Here is a 23,922-nt window from a genome sequence, read left to right on the forward strand (position 1 = left end):
ATCAAGACGTGAAAGGACCCAAATTAAGTTCAAACCCATCTAGTTTTGCTTGGAGTTAATTAATCCAGAAATGTACTATTTTTTCCCGCGTATTCGGTAGAATCTTTGGTGATTATTCTAGCTTGTGATTGTAGGAGGTTGCAGGAACATAGGGTACCCCTGATTGGTGATAGTCAAATGGAAGGACAAGGTGGTCGAAATTTCGGTGCAATGTTTTGTAGGGAATCTAAGTTTGATGCTACTTCATTAATTAATTTACAAAATGTAGCAAATCGAGGCTGTTTAGTTAGTTAGTTACTGAAGACTGGTTCACTGAACATGAGACTTGAGATCACTTTGCATAGATTGATTGATGGTGCCAATATATAAGAAAATGTCATGGTAGGAACAAAGTTGGACATGGTGGCTTTTCAATCTTTGGAACATCTACTGAACTGCCCTTTTGATGGGTCTTATCCATGGATCTCCTAGACATATTTGACTAACAATTGCATAATCAGTTAAATCACACAAATTTGGATATTCATGTTTCTTACATGAAATCCCTTTTACATAACTGAAGAAAAAAAACGTTGCTGCAAAAAATTCTGAAATAAATCGGTATAAAAAGTTACTTTCAGAGTTTTCTCAAGCTGGGCCCACCATTCATGACATCCCATAGGCCAGATTAAGCTTAATTTATTTCCTCAAAGCTAAAAAAAAGAGAGCGAAAGAGCTTAATCTAGCTCAAGCAAGGGACCACCTTGCTCCCACCAGAAAAAGAATACCCAGGCATCGGTTAGTTAAAGGAGCAGCACCAACACTGCAGTTAACAATACTTTGCAGTTTCCAATGAACAAAAAAGTCGAAGTGGTTAACGATGCACTTTGCAAGGATACTTTTAGATAGTAATTAAACAAAGATCCCACTAGCTAGTTTGCTTTGCATAGGCAAAAGTAGCAAGGGCAGGGAAAAGAAGAAACAAAAGGTAGTGGAGAGAGATGCTGGGATATATGATGATGAAGAGCATGCAATAGACAATTGCCCATATACTCCATGTTACATTGTTCCATACACATATCTTATTATTGGGGGAGGAGAGGAGACAGTTTTGTATGTGCCAAAGATGCTCCCCCGAGATCTCTAATGATAGCATATCCTAATCATGGCATCGGCAGCCCTGCTTTTTTTTTGAACATACTCTTGCTTGATCTAATTCAGCTATATTTCGTCAGTGCTGATTGGATGAGCCTTCCAGATGACGGGTCTAGGACTCTAGGTACAAAGCATCCGTGTCCAACTATGTACTACTATCAACTACTACCTCCGTTTTAAGGAATAAGGCACACGCGTATTTCAAGATGAACTTTGATCATACAAATTGAGCAACAAAATATTGATTATATTATATGTAATTAGTATCGTTGGATTCGTATTGAAAAGTACTTTCTAACACTAGTAGAAAAAGAGGCTTCCGTCCAGCCCCATTAGTCGCCAAAATATAGGAACCACGACTAATGGGGTCTTTAATCGCGGTTCGGGAGGCGACCCGTGACCAAAGGTCTGGGCCCAGAGCGCTCGGTGGCTAGCTGGTGGACGGGAGGGGCTTTAGTCGCGGTTGGCCAGGCCAACCGCGACTAAAGGTCCTCAGGCCTGGCCCGAAGGCCTTTAGTCGCGGTTGGCCAGACCAACCGGGACTAAAGGCCCATCCCTATAAAAGGCAGCTCAGCTCACTTCACTTAGCCATTTGGTGCCACTTCTCTTCACAAACTTCACAAGGGGGTGTTAGGTTTGATGCTAATTTCTTACAAATAATTTGTATATATTTAAATTAATTCATGGTCAAACAAAAAGCACGTAAAACAAGGACACCTTATTTTTTGAAACGGATGTAGTACTTCCTCGATTCCATAGTGCTTCTCGTAGTTTTAATTTAAATTCAAACTAAAACCATGATGATAATTTTTTTGGAACATAACAAGTACACATATCATTTCCGTGTGCCCAACGGGTCCAACCTAGAGTACATAAATACAACCTCTGTTCATAAAAAGATGATGCAAATTTATCTTAATTTAAATGTATCATAACAATTTGTAATATATAAATACATTCGAATTTAGATAAATCTCCGATACCAAGGAGTATTTGGTAATCATCGATCTGCTAACCCGATAAACCAACATGGGAGTAGTCCGAAACCCGTTATCGGTCACCGAGAAGTCTCTAGTACACACCTATGAGAGCGACGAGGGGCCCTTGGTCGCGTTGGGCCGCCATGTCGCGGGTCGACGCCGGCAAGCGGCTCATGTGTGCACCCTACCCCGCAACAACCCCAGCTACCTGTGGTAAGTGTGTAGACGTACGCTGCACATGCGCGTGGCCCGTGGCACGTACGTGTGCATGTGGAAGCATGTGAAGTTAGAGCGTCTCACACGGGCGCACCACACGCCCGGCTCTCTCTCCTAGTTCGAGACTTGGAGCTCTATAAAACATTTCCATGGAGAACCTCCACAGCTCACAAACTCTCTCGCTCACGACTCACCTACAGCCAGCTAATAAGAGCTCTCACCATCGTCGTCGTCCTTGCAAGTTGCAACCACCTCGCCGGTGAAAGAAGGAAATGGCAGCCGCCGCAATGAGCTACGCGCATGCCGACGTGGAGAACCTCAAGGCGACCGAGCTGAGGCTTGGCCTGCCGGGCGCCGAGGAGTCAGACAAGATGCCGACCCCGCCGTCTACGCCCAGGGCCGGCAACAAGCGCGCTCTCGCCGGCGACCTCCGCGAGGAGGAGCCCAAGACCGCGCCGCCGGCTGCCAAGGCTCAGGTGGTTGGCTGGCCTCCAGTGAGGTCCTACAGGAAGAGCTGCTTCCAGCAGCAGAGCACCAAGAGCAAGGTGTCCGCTCCTGCTCCTGAGAAGAAGCAGGAGGAGGTCGCAGTTGCAGCGGTAGTGGCGCCGCCCGCCGCAGCAGGCAGCGCAGGATCACTGTACGTGAAGGTGAGCATGGACGGAGCCCCCTACCTGAGGAAGATCGACCTCAAGATGTACAAGGGCTACCGCGAGCTCAGGGAGGCCCTGGAGTCCATGTTCCTCGGCTTCTCCGGTGACGCCTCCAGCGTCAACCCGTCCGACTTCGCCGTGACCTACGAGGACAAGGACGGCGACCTCATGCTCGTCGGTGACGTGCCCTTTGAGTAAGTTCACGCATCCAACCAAGATATATATCTTCTTCTTCGTGATTTCATTCGGATTTGAAATTTCTGCACGGCCGGTGTCTTATGGTGATTTTTTTCATTTGCAGGATGTTCATGAGTACCTGCAAGAGGATGAGGATCATGAAGGGATCCGAAGCAAGAGGCCTTGGCTCTTCAAAGGAGTGAAACGAAACTTATGAAGAACATGCAAGTATGCAAACATGCCATGGATGCATGTGTGCAACACCAAGGATTCTTTTGTTCTTTTGGGCATGTTTTCATCCATCTCTTCAAGGCAAACAAGAAGATGCAAGATTCGAGTGGAGTTCTTTTTATTTCATTTTACTTTGAAATAGGTGTTAGCAACACAAAAGGAGTGGAGATTTGTTCGAGTTGAATGGATCTCCATGTGTGTTTGTACAAAAAACAGCTTTCTCATTTAAGCTATCTCAATGGTTGATTGGTCTCTCCCTTGAGTTTTATCAAAGGTCGCAAGAATTTCATTCATACTGTATCAGTGTTTGTGATGTGGATCTTACGAAATATGTAACTCATATGTGTTAGCATTCGACTAATTAAGGGGATTGGATTCCATTGTGGCAGCTCTCCAAAAATGTTGCTACAAACAGACCAAAATCAGACACCCCTCTGCTCCTCAACAGAATCACATTGTAAACAAGATGATTTATATAAGATTGGTTCCAAAATTACGAGTAAGACAAAGCTTGCAAGATCCAAAAGGACGCCGTAAATACGTATACTACTCGGTGAATGCGTCCGAATATGATTATTGTTTATCTCCTCTATTACCAAGCTCTTTTTGTCCGGAGCAAATTAACTCTGAACGTGCAGCTAACCGAGACGAACAGGAACAAGATTGGGTCACTGACACGATCCACTTGTCAAAATAATGACAAGAAATTAATTGAACAGCAAAGCTGGTCAAGAGACAAACCCATCCACCCTCTTGCAAGCTGAATCTGGGTGTCTGCAGCACTGCTGCTGCTACTACCCATTCATTCAGCAGTAACATGCACCGGCCGGCCGACAGGCTACATGTGGTGCACATGACACTCAAGTTTGTGGTCAAGACTCCAATTAGACAGAGGATCCAAGGCAATGCAGAGTTGTATCCCAGCTTGGGTCATCTCTGTTCATGAAGAATTGACGTTCTAGAAAGCTTGCACTCAGACTTATCTTCTCTTAGTTTGTGCATAATTCGCAAAATCTCCTCTTAGTTCCATTACCGTGATTGGAGAGGGCAATTACAGTAGTTTCAAATTCTTTTGTACTCATGCTCAGATGGCCTAGTGATGGTCAGGGAGATATGTAAAATGAAATTGATATCCAGTCAATAGAACAATATCTTGTGGCCAGGATGGTTTAGTACCGGTGGTTCGGGTACTGGAGAACATAGTGCCCGGAATGGTAGGGTCCATGAGATGTGATCGTGAAGCAGCACAGTATCAGCACAGCACAGCACAGCGAGGAGATGAGATGCAGGGTTCTTGTCTTGGTGGAGATATCTCATCCTAATTTCCTGCATGCATGATTAATTCCTGATGTTAGGTCCAACTAGAGCAGGGTATCAGGGTATTTATTTCTGCAGCTTGCTTGCTTGCCTGCTGGCTATGCAGACTGGTTAGTTAGTGCAAGACCACAGGCTGGATGATGCCGAGGCTTCTTATTCTGCACATTGTGTTGTGTTGTTGCAAACATATGTGTTGGCAGCAGCTAATTCGGTTGGTCTCTGATGGATTCTCAACTGACCATGCTTGCAACTTGTATGGAAAATAAAATGGGAGATCTGTAAGCAGCTTTCATATTAGTTTAGCATGTCAAGCATCTATTTGGGGCGCTTTTTTGCTTTTTTTGTGAAGAATACTCGAGATTTTATTACTCTACCACAAAATTGCAATCAGCTAGCACTAGGTGTGATATAGTATCTGGAGTGTGACGTACCAGCCCTTCCTCCTCATGAGAAGAACCATCAACTGATAAAGCATTCCAGCCGGGGATGGGCCATACTGAAAATTCGGACTTCACCAAGAGCGCAAGAGGACTTTGTCGCCTAGTAGCCAGAAAAATCTGGGAATTTGACAGTACGTAGTGCTTATCACCTAGCAATTTCAAACCATGTTGAGCGAGGAGGAGCTACAAGTTCTAGACCAGATGGAAAGATGCCGATTTAGAACATGATATGCAAGTCGCCAATGCCACAGAAGATGAAAATCTTTGCATTACACGAGGATCCGAATAGTACTACTGGGAACTATGATGTAACTTACATCCATGGTAAGACTACAACCAGAACTAACATGTCATGCCATTATTTATAGCTATGTGCCAACTAGAGAAATTGCTGCCGTTACCTTGACCCTCTGCAGATGCCTGAACTTGAAAAATAAGCTCACATCAACCCAACAGGCCCAGATACGGTTGCTTGCCAGTACACCAGGGGTTCCTAGTAGGGGCCGTTACGGCCGAAAGCCTCCTCCATATGGGGTATGGGCCTTACTTAGTGAGGGCACTTACACACGTACATCTTTAATTCTTTATTGCTTTATGTAAATTTCAGGAATCCTAAAAAATGTAAATTTGAAGATTTATATTAATTTTGAAAAATAAATAATATATAAAATTAATTAAATGAAAAGTGTATATAAATTTCTAAATATTTTAATTTTAGAAATTACAAGAATTGTTCACACGTAGTAAATAAATTTCTCATACATTTCTAATTTAATGTTAGTTGAGCTCCACATTGGAAAACTAATTATTTGTGGGCGACAACCTACGTTCGATTTAAGAAGTGAGCCTAACTCACTTGGTTAGGGAAAGTGGATGTACAATCGGCCCCCCTTTTGCACCGGTTCAGTTGCGAACCGGTGCTAAAGGGGCACCACGTGGCGGCTGCCGGGCGCCCGAGCGAGAGGGCCTTTAGCACCGGTTCGTAATACGAACCGGTGTTAAAGGGTCTTCCGCGGCAGGAAAACGCCCCAAAACGGTGCCGCGGTAGAACCCGTTAACGTAAAAAATTTCGAATTATTTTTCACTCCCTCTTTTTTTTTAGAATTTCTAATATTTTAGTTATTTCACAAGTTTAATCTGTAACTACCCTTATCTCTAGTCCAATTACTTACTCGTGCTCAAACTTCCCGCTCGGTCACCCATCCTCCCACTACTCTAGGTCTCTAGCAATAGCACGCTTAACTTCTAAGTTTCTTTCCGTCCCGCATCCAAGTGCTTCGCGCGTATGTATGTGATAGTAGTATCTTATCAATTCTATTAACATGTCGGTCGATGTCATATTTCTTTATTGTTCGAATTTTCAAATAATTCTTTTAATAAACAAAAGTAATGATATAATAATAATATTTAATAAATAAATAAACATTAACTTTATAATTTGTATTATTTTTAACTTTTTCAAATTTTTTTGCCAAACCTAAAACCTGAAAATTTGAAAATCTTATAATTTGCTAAAAGTAATATTAATCTTTATGCAGGATGCAATTATTAATTTTAATTTAAAAAAATAAAAAATAATATAAAATCCTAAATTTCTAGCAAAAAACTAAAATCTTCCTTCTTTCATATTTTAATTTGGAATTTTGAGAATCTTAAAATTGGCTAACCGGGTAAACCCCTTTAGCACCGGTTCGTGCCAAAGCTGGTGCTAATACTCTTTGGAGCAAAAAAACCAAAACCCTCTTTCCTACTAGTGTAGGTTCAAGTCAGGGACGTAGATTTGATTTCTTATTACTTTTCTAAAAATCATTGTAGAGCTTCCCCTGCCGTATTGATTTAAAAAGAAAAGCCTACATTGGAGTGGTGTACTACGATACTATACATGTGAAAATGGTCATTGGTCATGGTTTTGGGTCCGTCACCATATTCATATCAATGAGGTGGGAATCTTAAAGGAAACATTGGCAAAATAATTTTATTTCCTCAATGACCTACACTTGCTCCCGATGTAAAAGTATCAAAATAAATATATGCATGCGACACGGGCTTAAATGCAATGATAGTGGAGGGTGCGAGAAGCCACTAGCGCAGGTCGGGTCTTTTAAGGACCACCATGGCACACAAAAGGCTCTTTTCGCGTGTTGTGTGGAAGAACGCTGATGCTCAAAACTTCAAACCATTTGCCGGCCCACCACCCGCCAGCACACAGAAAACATAGCACACAGTCTGCAAAAATGGAAGCGTATGTGATATGACGCGAATGGTTACTCTCGAAGTCTGGAGGGAATCATGTGCGTATCATCGATCTTTGTAGACTCGTTCTTTCAGTTAAACCGTGTGTTATATTTTCAAGTTCCCTTTCCCTTTTCCGCCATTTAGCCGTCTTTCTGCCATCGCCAGCTTGTCCATAAATCCAGTGAGAGCTTTTGCTAGCGTATACCTGCAAAAAATGGTTGAAAAAACAAAAGGAACAATGCCTCATGGCCATAGATATGTGTCAAGTTACCAAGCACTACTGATGCTCAGAGAGAGGATGGAGGCGGCGCTAAGGACTCCGCTTTCCGTGGAGCCACCTCGCTGGTTACTGGAAGTTGGTGAAAAGACCCTGTTGATGCTCAGTTAAGGTGCACCCCAGTCTTCGACCCTAGTGTCAAGTCTTTGTTTGAGGACTATGACTCACTGGAGGTCTTAGTCGATAAGCCCATGGTGAAGAGAAATAATGTACATCTTCCTAGCACTAGTACGGAAAAGCCTACTGCTCGCGTGTGAATTTTGGCTATCAGTCTTGGGCACCCACCCGCGACTCGTATCTCGACACTGATATTTTTTACTTGTCACGTGCTTAGTAGACACGCGGCTGCCACGATTTTTGGGAGCGTGCCCCAGTTATGCCCACGATTACTACATCCTTTTTGGATTGCCACCAGTCTGCCAGAACTGGCAGCACAATAGCGACACATCGGACAGGTTGGATCTTTTGTGCCGAGCTAGACCCACACACCCTCGATCTGCGCCGAGCGTCTCGCTATAGCGTCCGGCTCCGCCGCCCGCCGTCCGACGCACTGGCCTCCGCCTCCGTCGCTGAGAGAGAGGACGAGGAGAAGAGGACCGCTGGTTATATAGTCGGCTTAGTAAATAAACAAACACTTCAGCTTTGTGCCTTACCTCGTCCTATTTTTCACAAGTCAATATACCCTGATCATGACTCTACGCGCAAGGAAATTATATTCTTGACTAGTTTCATATTTTCTATTAAAATGTTGTTTAATTGTATAAAATAACTTTTTTCTAGTAATAATCAACTTTAATTCACATTCATTGTTAGGGACACTAGATAAAGTTTTCCCCACATTACATATCGGATGCGCCTAAGGTACACGTGTGTAGCTATTGTCAAGATCAACATGTTTAAATTAGTTGTAACATTCATATGTTGTTTGTTGACTAATTGGTAACTGGGATCCACCAAGAACACTTGATGATGTTTTTGTGATATTAAATGCGCGAGTATATATGTGGCCATACAAAATGGATGCTTAATGCAAGAATAGTCGATTTTCAGATGTTAATATTTCTTACTAGTGACATGTATGACAAATAGGCTGGCTAACAAGTAACAACACCCATTGTTGCCCTTAGATATATATTCAAGACTTGGACCAAATTTTGGTATCACGCGCATCCTTGCACAAATGGAAGCCTTGGAAAGAACATGCAGGCGAGAGCACCGGGTCAGTCTTCATGACCCTGCATGCAACTGCCATTTCCTTGAGACGAAGAAGTCGCACAGTGAAACGAGTGGTGGCCGCACCCAGTTCATATATAGCAGTGAAACGAGTGGTGGCCACGGTCTATATATTGCAGTGAACACCACAACTTTCTCGACTGGTGTACGTCCAGCAGTAGTAGCTCACAACTCGCTCCCTCCGTCATGAACATCGCGTTCGCCAGCGTGCCGACCATGATTTCCGTCGTCCTGCTTGTTCTCGCCGGAGCCGTGGCGGCGGCGCCTCCTCCCACCGCAGGAGGGCCGCCTAAGGTGCCCGTGACTCCGCCGGCAGGCCCGCCTAAGGTGCCCGTGACTCCGCCGACAGGGGCGCCGAAGGTTCCCACGCCTCCTTTGACAGGGCCACCCAAGGGAGCGTCGCCTCCGGCGGCGGCAGGCCCGCTCAAGTTCCCGGCACTCCTTGCTTTCGGCGACTCGGTGGCGGACACGGGCAATAACAACTACGTGAGAACCATCGTTAGGGCCAACTTCCCGCCCTACGGCAAGGACTTTGCCGGGCACAAGGCCACTGGCAGGTTCTGTGACGGCAAGGTCAGCGTAGATTTCCTAGGTACGTACTACAATTTGGCATCACTTACGGCAAAGATCATACAACTATATATAGGTTGTACTGTAGTACTCCAGTGAGTGTGATTATCGTACCAAGTGTAAAGGTTAGATGGTCATATTCTTTGAATGCAGCGTCGGCACTTGGTGTGAAGGAACTGCTCCCGCCGTACCTGAAGAAGGACCTCTCCCTGGAGGAGCTTAAGACCGGCGTGAGCTTCGCATCGGCGGGGAGCGGCTACGACAACTCCACCTGCAGGACTATGGTATCCCAAATTGCGTCCAATCGAGATCAATGAATAACAATTAATGTCGAACCAAGTTAATGATGGATCGAGCGCGCTGACAATTACTCTGCATGTGTACTCATTTTGCAGTCGGCGCTGACGATGGAGCGGCAGCTGCAGATGTTCCAGGAGTACAAGGCGAAGGTGGGCGGCACCATCCCAGACAAGACCCTCTACCTCCTCGTCTGGGGCAGCAACGACATCGTGGAGCACTTCACCTTCGCGGACGGCATCACGGAGCCCAACTACGCCGACTACCTGGTCAAGCGCGCCATCTCCTACATCCAGTCCCTCGTCGACCTCGGCGCCAAGAGGGTGGCCCTCACGGGGATTCCCCCCGTCGGCTGCCTGCCGTCGCAGCGCATGATGGCCGGCGGGATCCGGAAGCAGTGCGCAACCGACCGCAACCAGCTCTCCATCATGTTCAACCGCAAGGTCAGCCAGGAGATGGCCACGCTCAACGCCAAGCTCCCCGGCGTCACCCTCGTCTACATCGACCTCTACGGCATCTTCACCGACATGATCGAGAGGCACGACGCGCTCGGCTTCAAGAACGGCAAGGACGCATGCTGCGGATACATCGGACTCGCAGCAGCCGTGCTCTGCAACTTCGCCAGCCCGCTCTGCCCAGACCCCTCCAAGTACATCTTCTGGGACAGCTACCACCCCACAGAGGCCGCCTACAAGGTCATCATCGACATGATCGTCGACAAATATTTCAAATACATGCACTAGCTACCTAGGTTCCCTCAAAATCAACCTTCCTCAGAGTGCACCAAGCAACCCATAGTTTCATAAGATTATTTTGGTAGCTTAGATATAGGAATAAAATAGGAGCAATAATAATATGTAATTCCTGGACCTGGAAGACAAGAGATGCACCAATTTGATGCATGCAACAGAATAATCGCTGTCATCGACAGTTTGGGTCTTACAGAGGTTCGTATGTTCACTTGTGCTAGAAGCCTAGAAACCACGTCATGCCGACAAATGAAAAGTAGCTTTGCGTACGTTTTTTTAGAGTAGGAATAAAACAGGAGCAATAATCTGTCATGGCTGGAAAATAAGACATGCAACACTTTTTTTCTTCGAAAAATGACGCTTTATTACTTAAAGTTTTGACGTAATACACTCGGCCTCTGGAAGGGTGTTTGTTTGGGCTTTTGGCTTCGGCTTTTGGAAGCCAAAAAGCACCTAAATAGGTGCTTTAGGTGCTTTTTGGCTTCCAAAAGCCGAAGCCAAAAGCCCAAACAAACACCCCTGCACACAGCCGCACAAGGTTACATGAAACACATAGTTCAACCCAAAGGATATCTGTAAAATAAAACATATCATAGTACAGGAGCCGCTATCCTCAGACTATGCAGCCACCCATGTTGAATAATAAACTTCTTGGCCAAATTCTCCAATTGTGTAGACACCTCGGTAAAGAGGTTGCGGTCCTCCAAGCGTTTAAGCGGCGACCATAAACGGAGCGTAGCCATAAACCGATAAATTACCTGCATGAGAGAAGATTTTTTGTCATTAAAAACCTTGTCATTTCTACATAGTCAGAGCGACCATATGACGGCTAACGCTCCCACTCTGATAAGACTCCTAAACCTAACCTCTACCCCATTTAGGCAGTTGCCAAAAATATTTACAATGCTATGGGAAGGTATAAGCTAGATCCTGTCTGAATGATTAACCATATAGCTTTCGCGAAACGGCACTAGAAGAAGAGGTGTTTAATTGTCTCGTCTTTGTGACAGAAAAAATATTTCTTACATCCATGCCAGCTTCGTTTTGCAAGGTTATCTTTAGTGAGGATAACACCACGGCGTAGGTACCAAGCAAAGACCTTCGTTTATAGTGGTATCCTTGATACGTCTCAAACGTATCTTTAATTTCTTATGTTCCATGCTAGTTTTATGACAATACTCACATGTTTTATATACACTTTATATCATTTTTATGCATTTTTCGGTACTAATCTATTAACAAGATGCCGAAGCGCCAGTTCCTGTTTTCTGCTGTTTTTGGTTTCAGAAATCCTACACAGGAAATATTCTCGGAATTGGACGAAACAAAAGCCCACGGCCCTATTTTCCACGGAGGGTTCCAGAACATCGAAGAAGAGTCGGAGACGGCCAGCAGGGGGGCCACCCCATAGGGCGGCGCGGCCCCACCTCCTGGCGCGCCCAGGTGTGGGGAGGCCACCCCCTGGCTCCCCCGACGCTGCCTCTTCGCCTATATATTCCTTCGTCTCGGAAAACCCTAGTACCGAGAGCCACGATACGAGAAAAGTTACGGAGACGCCGCCGCCGTCAATCCCATCTCGGGGGATTCTGAAGATCGCCTCCGGCACCCTGCCGGAGAGGGGAATCATCACCGGAGGGCTCTACATCACCATGCCCGCCTCCGGACTGATGCGTGAGTAGTTCATCCTTGGACTATGGGTCCATAGCAGTAGCTAGATGGTTGTCTTCTCCTCTTGTGCTATCATGTTTAGATCTTGTGAGCTGCCTATCATGATCAAGATCATCTAGTTGTAATGCTACATGTTGTGTTTGTCAGGATCCGATGAATATGGAATACGATGTCAAGTTGATTATCGATCTATCATATATGTGTTGTTTATGATCTTGCGTGCTCTCCGTTGCTAGTAGAGTCTCTGGCCAAGTTGATACTTGTAACTCCAAGAGGGAGTATTTATGCTAGATAGTGGGTTCATGCCTCCATTGAATCTGGGACAGTGACAGAAAGTTCTAAGGTTATGGATGTGCTGTTGCCACTAGGGATAAAACATCAATGCTTTATCTAAGGATATTTGTATTGTTTACATTACGCACAGTATTTAATGCAATTGTCTGTTGTTTGCAACTTAATACTGGAAGGGGTGCGGATGCTAACCCCGAAGGTGGACTTTTTAGGCATAGATGCATGCTGGATAGCGGTCTATGTTCTTTGTCGTAATGCCCTAAGTAAATCTCATAGTAGTCATCATGATATGTATGTGCATTGTTATGCCCTCTCTATTTGTCAATTGCCCAACTGTAATTTGTTCACCCAACATGTTATTTATCTTATTGGAGAGACACCACTAGTGAACTGTGGACCCCGGTCCATTCTTTTACATCTGAAATACAACCTACTGCAATCATTGTTCTCTGTTGTTCTTTGCAAGCAAACATCATTCTCCACACCATACGTTTAATCCTTTGTTTACAGCAAGCCGGTGAGATTGACAACCTCACTGTTAAGTTGGGGCAAAGTATCTTGATTGTGTTGTGCAGGTTCCACGTTGGCGCCGGAATCCCTGGTGTTGCGCCGCACTACACTCCTCCACCAACAACCTTCACGTGGCCTTCATCTCCTACTGGTTCGATAAACCTTGGTTTCTTACTGAGGGAAAACTTGCTGCTGTACGCATCACACCTTCCTCTTGGGGTTCCCAACGGACGAGTGCTTTACCATCACAAGGAAGCTACTTTCTGGCGCCGTTGCAATCCTCGTCGCACGTCAGCAATCCTCAGCTTCCAAATCCGCTCATTATTATAAACCGGTTGAATAGGTTGGATTAACGCTTCATACATGGATCTTACCGAGAAATTACCATTCTTGGTAAGTTCCAAGCAGAATATATCTTTCCCTTGAACCAGTTGGACTAATCTCTGTAGCAATTCGTTCCAAGAGGTTAAACGGGGACCGACTACATTACGCCTGAATGCCATAGATGATGGAGAAGTTTCCATCAACCTTTGAAGGGTTACATCCTTATGACGTACGATCCTGTACAAAGCTAGATATTGTTCCCGGAGCATGGTTGTCCCCAACCATTTATCATCCCAGAAACATATCTCCGACCCATCCCTAATAGAGAAGGACCCATTTGGGAAGAAGTGCCTCTTGGCAGCCATGATACCATCCCAAAAGTGTGAATCTCCGGGTTTCCAAAAAACCTGAGAAATCGCTTTTGAGCCTACACACTTCCTCCTCAACAGGTTTTGCCACACACCGTCCTCAGTTAAGAACCTATCCAACCATTTACCTAGTAAGGCTTTGTTCTTAACTTCTAGATCGTTGATACCAAGTCCACCTTGATCTTTAGGACGACATACAACCCTCCATTTTATCAATCGATATTTTTTCATTTCACTATCTCCTTGCCAAAAAAATCTTGATCAGAGATAATCCAATCTATGAAGAATTCCTTTAGGCAACTGAAAGAACGAAATTATATACAGTACTATATTTGTGAGTACTGAATTTATGAGTACCAATCTTCCACCGAGAGATAGTAATTTTCCTTTCCAACTACTTAGTCTTTTCTGCAATCTTTCCTCGACCACTTTCCATTCGAATAGGGTAAGTCTCCGGTGATGAATCGGAATACCCATGTAGCTTATTGGAAAAGAGCCTAAAACGCATCTGAATAACTCGGCATATTGGTTGGCATCGTCTTAGGCGTCACCGAAACAAAACAATTCACTCTTATGGAAATTAATCTTTAGACCAGATAGCTGCTCGAAAGCTAAGAGGATTAATCTTTAGACATGCAACACTTTGATGCATGCATCGAATATCCAAAAGTTTTGAAAAATAACCACACACTCACCGATCTTTCTTATATACCCAGTCGCCACGATAACAATTAGGGTCTAGAGAGGTTCTTATATCCACTTGGGGTAAGGGCATCTCCAACACCCGAGGTAAAACGGGTGTAGCCTCAACAATTAGGGTCTAGAGAGGTTCTTATATCCGCTACTATTCATGTTGATTAATGCATCTAGTATGTTTGAGTTTCACATGTTAGTAGTTGCTGTCGTCATGTTTAATATTCTGGAATTAATCATGGAAATTGTGCCTAATTATCCAACAATCCAAAAACCTAATTGTAGGCAATTTCCCGAGTTAACAATGGCTGGTTTTGCTGATGCACTGAGGCCGGATAAGTTTACCGGTGTGCACTTTAAGAGGTGGCAGGTTGTGGTGACCCTGCATACCACTGCATGTTATAGTATGCCAGTCGTTGACATAACATGTGCGAAGTACCAATCCGCAAATATTACATCCCTCAGAGTAGTACAACAGAAGCATAGCTGGTCTTTATTTCAGTCACATAATATTACAAACCATATATATACATCACATTGGAGGTCCTCCTGGGTCCATAGAGGATAACTCCTAGGTTCTAGGTGAACCCTACTCAACTTATACAATATAGGTCTTAACAGGTTTAACACCATTCAACTCGAGCAGCTAAATACTATAGAGTTCGTGCTGCTCGACTACTATTACTACTCTAGTAGCTTAAGCTTGGTCTCCTTCTGGAACCTCCCCGGTTTCATACACTATCAGATAGTAAACCCCCTCTACTCCTCCAGAGAGGTCTGGTTCTTCATAGCAGATCCCATCTGCTCCATCTTGTCCTTCAGTGGCTTCCTCCAGGTGATTCAGACAATCTAAGCAGGGGATTATAAGAGGTATGAGTACGAGCGTACTCAACAAGTTCGTTATAGGAAAGAGGTGTTTAATGCACTAACTATGGCATTAGACCAGAAAGCCTAATACCAATGTTGGTTTTCATAATCATTTCTTCAAAAGGTTGCTTTTATTCAGAAGAACTATGTCTGTTAGCCTTCACCTGGTATCTAGAACTTCATGGAGTTACTTTCCGGCAGCGTTCGCAGTTCCAAAACCCAGAACAGGGAGTGACAGGTCATGATTCATTACACTCTGCAGAGGTGTGTTGCTTTACCCATAAGAGATCTTAACCTTGGTGCCAACCGGGTAGCTTTCCCGTTCACACTTCCGTGGTGTGAGGCCCGGTATAAGGTCCTAGCCAATATTGTATTCCTTCGCGACCTCGCACACCCACCCTTTGTTGCAATTCCGACCTTGGGTCCTCGCCGGCCAGCGTATCCATAGGATACCATCCGACCTCGACTACTACCAGGTTTCACGACCATGATACCTTCGCCGGTCGTTGCAACCCCTCATAGACCGCATTACTGTGGGGAATTAGAATGGGATCCCCACCCACCGGTTGTTCTCGCAAGACACAACTGCTACGGTAAGCGCATCCGTTGATGTACGAGAGGAAGAAACACAATTGACTACTCCGTCCCACTCCAGACCTTATGGTTAACACGGTTGTTACGGCACAAGAATCACTGGACGATATTTGTTGTTAATCCTAGATGGATACAATCCCTTGCAATGGAACCTCCACCATACTCATACCATGGTTCCATTGCCCACCACATAGTCATATTCATAGTTATAAAATTAGTATCTTTGCTTTTCATGCAAGAGTGATAAGTATAGTACTTTGCAAGTAATTTGATAAAAATACTCAAAGTAACATGAGCACGCGATGAACTTGCCTGATGACTGCAAGGTAGTGCAGTTGGATTGTTTGGACTGACCCTGGTCCTCTGTTTCTAAAAGATAGCATCATTGTCCGATAAGGGCAATGTTTAAAGATTCAAAAATGCATGCTTTTGGATTTTAGGGTTTGTTTCCCCCTTCCCGATGCTTCGTTATTTAATTGTCGAAGGTGCCGAATAAGAACAATTAATTATACTCCTTTAAGAGTAAAAATAGTTTCTTGGAGTATTTCCAAGAATTGGTTAAGTCCAAGGTATTTGATGGACTTATTTAATTGTCAAAAATATGAAGTTTATTTTAATTTTTTTTATCAATGCATTATTTATTCAGTGAATAATGATTAATTTCAACTTGCTCCAATTATTCTAACCAATAATTGATTATGATAGAGGATAAAATTTGAAGTGGTTTTCATATTTTTCTCTATTTTTTAGAGTTATTAATCATTTATGGATTTTTGTCAAAGTTCATGTTTAAATAAAATTGTGAAATGACCAATTTGCCCTTGGGCCCACCTGTCAGGGTGAACCCAGTGGGTTGGACTAGACCCACTCGGCCTGGTCCGGCCCACTCGGTCGCACACCACTCCTTCCTCGCCCCCGCGTCTAACCCTAGCCTCCTCCGCTCACGCGACGCTGTGGTCGCCTGCGCCGTCGCCGAAATATCCCGGCCATCTCCGGTGGTGTCCGGCGACGAGATCAGTCACGTTCGCTTCGCCGTTCGACGGCGCACCAGATGGTCCGCGTCGATCTGGTTTTGGCGGCCTCCTCCGCTCACCCCCAACCCTACTGCAACTAGGGTTGCGCGGAGCCCGTGGCGATTCGCCTCACGCCGACGCCCCTGGTTGCCGTGGTGATGCCGTGTGCCTCGCCGAGGTTGTGCTGGAGCATCTGCGCTCGGCGAACGCCTGGCTTGGCCACGGCTTGGCGTTGCCGTGGCCAGGCTGTGCCGCCATGCCGCCACGGTGATGCCGTGGTGCTCTGCTCCAGGTTAGTACCCCCTGCTCTTCTTCCTTCTCTCCTCCTTCTCTTTGTCTAGCTCTAGCTACTGGCTCTGCTTCCCCTCTTGGAGATGCTAGCCATGCCGTGCTGCTGCTGTTGTGCTTGTGCTAAGGCTTGGCATGCTGCTGTGCTACTGATGGTTGCTCTGCTCTATTTGACATGTCCTAGTGCTATGTTGTTGCTTGCTGCATGCTTTGGGTGCCATGAGCTACTGCTGTTGTTTCTTCCTTGCTACTGTCTATGCTAATGACTGCTCCATTGCTTGCTTGATCACTCTAGTTGTGGCTGTGGCTTGGATATATGTGTAGGCCATTTGTATATGCATCTCTGGCTTACTGCTACTTGCAATACTTGCTTTTGCCAGTGCCAGTTGTGCTTGTTATGTTGCTGTGAAGCTTATGCTTCTGCTCATGAGCATGCTGTGATGCTCATGGCATTGCCATGTTGCTCCAGCTGCTGCTGTGCTACTGTTAGTCATGTGTATTCATATAATTCATCTCTGGCTTGATTGCCTTGAGCAAGGACCAGTGATGTGTGCTGTGTGCTATCCTTGTGTAACTTGATCCAGTGGTACATCATTTCTTTGATGTGCTTCTGGATACAATTATAAAGTCATATATTCAGTTTCTATTTATTCAGTTATGCCTTGAGTGTATTTATTCAGTAACTAGCTAAGTTCCTGATACTATGCGTGACTCTAGCAGGCTCTAGCAAGCTCTGATGATCATATGATCATTAGTTGCTTGATGGTTTGCTTGATGTTCTTCTATCTGTGCCTTGTTGATGATTATTCCTGTGCTTGTGTAGCACCATACCCTCTGCTGGTAGATGCTAATGTTTAATAAAGCATCTGCTTATGTTTGCAATGATCTTCTAGATCATTTGCAAGTGTATATGTTACTGGTTGCTTGTGTATTTCATTTATCTGTATAGCTTATCATGATTTATTGGATAAATGATATGAACTGCTTGCAGTGATGAATCTTATAATTAATTTGATTGAGCTAGAGGGATGCCAACAGCTGTTGGGGACCCTAGCTCCTCTTTGAACCCATCTGGGTGATGATATCTATATTTGGCTAACTGTCTGGATGATTTTGGTTGGTTGAGTGGGCCTTAGCAGCACTTGGCTGCTGCTCTGGTATCTCCCACCATACTTTGGCTTGTTGGAATAATATAACTGCTTGATGGGTGTTCCTTTTTGGATTGCCAGCAGCCTTTGGTGTTGAAAAATCAACTAGACAATAAATTGTCTATACATATCTGATGGTTTAATAAACCACTAGTTGCTAGGTGAGTTGGGCTAGGCTAGCTGTGGATCAAATCCTTGCTGGATTCTTTGGTTTGCTTTAGTGGTGATACACTTGGCTTGACCAATTCTTCCCTAGGGTTAATCTTTACTGGCTTATTCCATATTTTGCCAGCATCAAATGGTTTAACACCAAATGATGATGCAAACTAGGTAATCATACCCTCTGGCTTGTGTGTGTGATGCACATGCTTGTGTTATGAGCAAAACCAATGTTTGCTCATGGATTTGGGTATACCTCACTCCAGCTCCTAGAATCTGTGTTGCTGTAGAGGTTTTGCTTCTGTGATTCTGCTGGTGCTTGCCCTGCTCCTCCTGGCTAGCTGGTGCTGGTGCTACTCCACCATTTCTTGCTCAACAGCAATCAGTTCTTGGTGGAATTGATGTTGGGTGGCTTTGGCTACTTAGTGTTCTTCCTGTTCTAACTGTTCTTGCTGTTCTTACCCTACTGAAGCTTGTGTCGATGGCTTCTAGGGTTTGGTGACTGAAAAGTTTATATATCCCTCTCTGGTCACTTCTTTGGTCGACAGCAAGGTGATGTGTGTGTGGTGACTCCCCCTGTGTGAGTGTGCTAGTGAGCATGCACCTCACCTTGTGAGCTGCTTGTACTGCTCATGGTTGGTACTTGTGTGATGTGGATCAGCTCGGCATGTTTGATGTTATCCTTCCAATTTCACATTTCTTAGCTAACCTGCCAAGTGGCTTTGCCACTTGGCCTAATGTGTTTTTCTGTTTTGGTGTTTGTTTTTGCAGGGATCAATAGGATGATCAAGAATGTCTCAATCCACTTGTTGGTCAAGAAGATCAAGATGAGGAATATAGTGTAGTTTAGCTAGTTCTATTATACCTTGTAATTTTCCTTTTCTTTCTCATTTATCAATTTCTGAAATGTGTTATGTAATATTTAATTCATTTGAATATTGTAAAGACAATGTAAATTTTGTGTGATGATCAATAAAGCTCAAGTTTTCTCTAATGAGCTATTTGTGATGAATTTGTATTCTTTTTTTATTTGTAATATCATATTATAATATTCTTATTTGAAATATTAATTGTTTGAATAAAAAATTGTTTGAATTATGAATTATCTTGGTTTTGTTGGAATTTGAGTTTCAGCTCAACTCATTTCAAATTCAATCATGCAACTTAATACATGAGATGCAATGGTTCCCCTCTTTTCTCAAAACCCTAACTTTAGAAGAGATCATGTCCAAGTTTGTCGCACTCTCGAAACCCTAACCCTAGCTGGTGTAGAGAGAGAAACTTGTTCCCTCTTAGGTTTTATGCAATTAAGCGTGAAATTTTCCCTAGTTTTGCGATGCAGTGCACAACCCTTTTCTAAATTCTACCCCACAATCGTCTCGAATCCTGGGATATTACAGCCTTTCCCCTTAAAGAAAACTTCGTCCCGAAGTTGTGGTTGGTAATACCTGAATAGTTCTGGATATGATTTCCTTAGATCATCTTCTTTCTCCCAGGTGGCTTCCCTCTCAGGATGATGCTTCCACTGTATCTTGTAATACTTGATAGCCCTATTTCGGAGTTTCTTCTAGTTCTCTTCCAGAATCTTGGGTGGTTTCTCGATATAGGTCAAATCTGGCTGAAGGTCTAGATCTTCATGGGATACTGGCTCATCTGGTGTCTTCAAAAAACTTCGAAGTTGTGACACATGAAATACATTGTGTACCAGGGCTAACTTTCCCGGTAGTTCCAGTTCAAAGGATAACCCTCGGTTCTGGCTCAATATCTTGAAAGGTCCGATGTATCTTGGACTGAGTTTTCCCTTCACTCCAAATCTCTGAAGACCTTTCATTGGACTAACCTTTAGGTATACCATGTCTCCAACTTTTGGTTCCCATGTCCTCCTCTTCTGATCTGCATAGCTCTTTTGTCGGCTTTGAGCTATCTTGAGTCTATCCCTAATCACATCAATGATCTGTTGTTTCTCCTTCACATAGTCTGGGTCAAACTCCTTGCTTGATCCTGCCTCATACCAGCATATGGGTGATCTACACTTCCTTCCGTACAAAGCTTAAAATGGTGCCATCTTGATACTGCTTTGATAGCTATTGTTGTACGAAAACTCCGCTAAAGGTAAGTGTTCTTCCCATGATCCTCCGAAATCTAACGCACAAGCTCTGAGCATGTCCTCTAGTATCTGGTTTGTCCTCTCGGTTTGTCCTCCCGTCTGTGGATGATAGGCGGTGCTATAATCTAGCTTAGATCCTAAAGCTTCATGTAGCTGTTTCCAAAAGGTAGATGTGAACACAGATCCTCGATCTGATACTATCTTCTTTGGAACTCCGTGTTTGCTCATGATCTCTTTGATATAGAGATCTATAAGCTTTTCACATGTATCCTTCTGATTTACTGCTAGAAAATGTGCACTCTTAGTTAACCGGTCAACGATTACCCATATCATGTCCTTCTTTTTATTGGTCATGGGTAGTCCGGTAATATAATCCATTCCTATCTCTTCCCACTTCCACTCCGGAATTGGTAACGGTTGTAGTGGTCCTGCGGGACTTTGATGTTCAGCTTTCACCCTTTGACAGGTATGACATTCTGCCACATACTGGGCAATTTCCCTCTTCATGTTATTCCACCAAAACAACTCATTTAAGCCCATGTACATCTTCGTACATCCAGGATGAATTGAATATGATGTTTCATGGGCTTCTCTTAAGATTACTTCCTTGATTCTAGCAATATCTGGAACACAAATCCTCTTTTGAAACCATAAGGATCCAGACTCGCCCAGGTTGAACTCTGATGGTCTTCCTTCATTGATCCTTCTTATTTCTTCCACGATAAATGGATCATCCAACTGACCCATTATTATCTCATTCTTCAGGTTTATGTTCAATTCTTCCGCAACTTGTAAAGCTGACAATCCCTCATGTGCTTCCTTCTCCCAGAGTTGTATCTGTGCTTGACTTATTTCCTTCTTCAACTCCGTTGGTAGTTCTTGTTCCACTCCTCCGGTACTCTTTCTACTTAAGGCATCGGCTACAACATTAGCCTTTCCTGGTGTATAATTGATGGTCAAATCATAATCTTTGATTAATTCCATCCATCTTTCCTGTCTCATGTTCAGTTCCTTCTGAGTGAAGAAGTATTTGAGACTATTGTGATCCGTATAAAGTTCACACTTGGCTCCATAAAGGAAATGCCTCCAACTCTTCAGTGCAAACACTACGACTGCTAATTCTAAGTCATGTGTGGGGTAATTGACTTCATGAGGTCTTAGTTTTCTTGATCCATACGATATCACTTTTCGATCTTGCATAAGTGCACATCCCAATCCATGCTTGGATGCATCACAATACACTGTGTAATCCTTGCCAGTTTCTGGTACTGCTAACACAGGTGATGTTGTTAACTTTTCCTTTAGAGTCTGAAAACTATGTTCACACTCATCTGACCACACAAAAGGTGTATTTTTCCTTAACAACTTGGTCATTGGTCCTGCTATCTTGGAAAATCCCTCAATGAATCTCTGGTAGTACCCTGCCATTCCTGAGAATCCTCTTATTTCCTTGACATTCTTAGGTGCTTCCCACTCCAAAACTGCTGCTACTTTGCTTGGGTTTACTGCGATTCCATCTGTGCTAATCACATGTCCAAGAAATTCCACTTGGTCTAGCCAAAATTCACACTTGCTGAATTTGGCATAGAGCTGATGTTCTCTTAGTGTTTGTAACACTATCCTGAGATGTTCTGCATGTTCAGCCTTATCCTTGGAATATATCAAGATATCATCGATGAATACGATGAAAAACTTGTCAAGATAGGGCATGAATATCTTGTTCATGAGGTTCATGAATATTGCTTGTCAACCCAAAAGGTACTACTAAGTACTCATGATGTCCATACCTTGAAACAAAAGCAGTTTTTGGAACATCTTCTTTCTTGATCTTTATCTGGTGATAACCCGATCTCAGATCTATCTTGGAAAAGTCTCCTGCTCCTCTGACTTGATCAAACAAATCTTGGATTCTGGGTAATGGATACTTGTTCTTGATAGTAACATTGTTAAGGTTTTGGTAATCTCCGCATATTCTACGGCCTCCATCTTTTTTGTCCGCAAATATTACTGGTGATCCCCAAGGTGATATACTTTCTTGTATGAATCCTTTCTGTTCCAAATCATCCAATTGCTCTTTGAGTTCCTTAAGCTCCTTTGGTCCCATCTTATATGGTGCTTTGGCAATTGGGGCTATTCCTGGAATTAGGTCTATTGTAAACTCTATCTCTCTGTCTGGTGGCATTCCAGGTAATTCCTTTGGGAAAACATCTTGGAATCTATTGACTACTGGTATATCCTCTAGTTTCACCTCCTTCATACTGTTAAGCTGTAACTCAACCTCGATCTGGGTATGCTTGTCTCCTTGATAAACGATCCTTCCTCCATCGGGACTTTTCAGAGACACTGTCTTATCTGCACAATCTATCAAGGCTCCATTCTCCTCTAACCAATTCATACCAAGAATGACATCTATGTCCTTCATGGGTAGGACAAACAAGTCTGCGTCAAACGCACATCTACGGATCATAATGACCTTGTCTTGCTTAACGTGGGTAACTAATATCGTCCCCCACCCCCCCCCCCCCCGCAAATAATATGGTAATGAGTGTTTCTAACTTAGTGCAATTTATCCCATATTTGATGATGAATTGCTGAGAAATGAACGATGTGGTTGCACCAGTATCAAAAAGTACTTTGCCAGGATGAGTAAGTATATGAAGCGTACCTATGACAGCCTTGTCTGAGTTAATCACCTCCTCCAGGCTGGTACAGTTCAGCTTTCTGAAGGGCTTCTTGTTCTTCCAGCTCCCTCCAGAGTTTCCATTCCCACTCCCTCCTCCTCCTGACTTTCCTCCTCCATTGTTTCTATTAGGGCAATCCTTCAGCATATGCCCTTCCTGACGACAACTAAAGCAAATCACCTTTGGCTTTCGGCAGTCCTTCGAGTAATGTCCTTTAAATCCACAATTACGGCAAACGATGTTGGCCATAAACTGGGTGTAACATCTCAAGTTTCAACAATAATAACCAAGAAATAGAATTTTCCCCAAAGTCAAATTTTGCAATTAACAAAAACTTTTTCTATGCATATAGTGCCACATATAGAGATATGCATTTGAGTGTTTTTCTTTCTTGCAATTGCCATGATGAGTGTTAGTATGACTAAGTATTGTTGTGTGAACCCTAACCAAGTTCACTAAACCCTAAATTGGGGAGAAAGAAAGAAATTGGGAAAAACCCCTCTCTCACTCACATACCCTCTATGTAAAATAACCAATCCTCAACCAAGGCCAAGTTAGCTTGCCCCCTTGCTTCTAAAATGCATCAATGTGATAAACTAACCCTTTTGCATCCTTGGATCAAGAATCAAACAAAAAGAAATCAAGATTTCTTCACACATGTGATAATGGTCACATCTCACAAAAATATTTTCTTCACCTCTTCAC

At 43.7% G+C, this 23,922-nt stretch overlaps 2 protein-coding genes across 2 annotated transcripts; both read left to right on the forward strand.

Annotated features, from left to right (window-relative positions):
• Window positions 1–2,482: 2,482 nt before the first annotated feature.
• Window positions 2,483–3,681, forward strand: LOC127298801 (auxin-responsive protein IAA31). Its single transcript, XM_051328656.2, has 2 exons — window positions 2,483–3,174; window positions 3,282–3,681. Exons 1-2 carry the CDS (start codon window positions 2,603–2,605, stop codon window positions 3,358–3,360), a joined length of 651 nt encoding a protein of 216 aa, XP_051184616.1. The 5' UTR covers window positions 2,483–2,602; the 3' UTR covers window positions 3,361–3,681.
• A 5,341-nt stretch (window positions 3,682–9,022) lies between these two features.
• On the forward strand, window positions 9,023–10,699 carry LOC127304536 (GDSL esterase/lipase At3g14820). The gene is made up of 3 exons (XM_051335186.1): window positions 9,023–9,482; window positions 9,614–9,744; window positions 9,856–10,699. Exons 1-3 carry the CDS (start codon window positions 9,077–9,079, stop codon window positions 10,498–10,500), a joined length of 1,182 nt encoding a protein of 393 aa, XP_051191146.1. The 5' UTR covers window positions 9,023–9,076; the 3' UTR covers window positions 10,501–10,699.
• Window positions 10,700–23,922: the final 13,223 nt, after the last annotated feature.

This window comes from Lolium perenne, chromosome 5 (assembly GCF_019359855.2).
Source record: "Lolium perenne isolate Kyuss_39 chromosome 5, Kyuss_2.0, whole genome shotgun sequence".
NCBI classification, from domain to species: Eukaryota; Viridiplantae; Streptophyta; class Magnoliopsida; order Poales; family Poaceae; genus Lolium; species Lolium perenne.

Excerpts from the sequence above, each read along its gene's own strand:
- LOC127298801 (XM_051328656.2), top strand. The coding sequence starts at position 2,603 with ATGGCAGCCGCCGCAATGAGCTACGCGCATGCCGACGTGGAGAACCTC. Across the intron at positions 3,175-3,281 it reads GTCGGTGACGTGCCCTTTGA|GATGTTCATGAGTACCTGCA; the intron begins GTAAGTTCACGC and ends TTTCATTTGCAG.
- LOC127304536 (XM_051335186.1), top strand. The coding sequence starts at position 9,077 with ATGAACATCGCGTTCGCCAGCGTGCCGACCATGATTTCCGTCGTCCTG. Across the intron at positions 9,483-9,613 it reads GGTCAGCGTAGATTTCCTAG|CGTCGGCACTTGGTGTGAAG; the intron begins GTACGTACTACA and ends CTTTGAATGCAG. Across the intron at positions 9,745-9,855 it reads ACTCCACCTGCAGGACTATG|TCGGCGCTGACGATGGAGCG; the intron begins GTATCCCAAATT and ends CTCATTTTGCAG.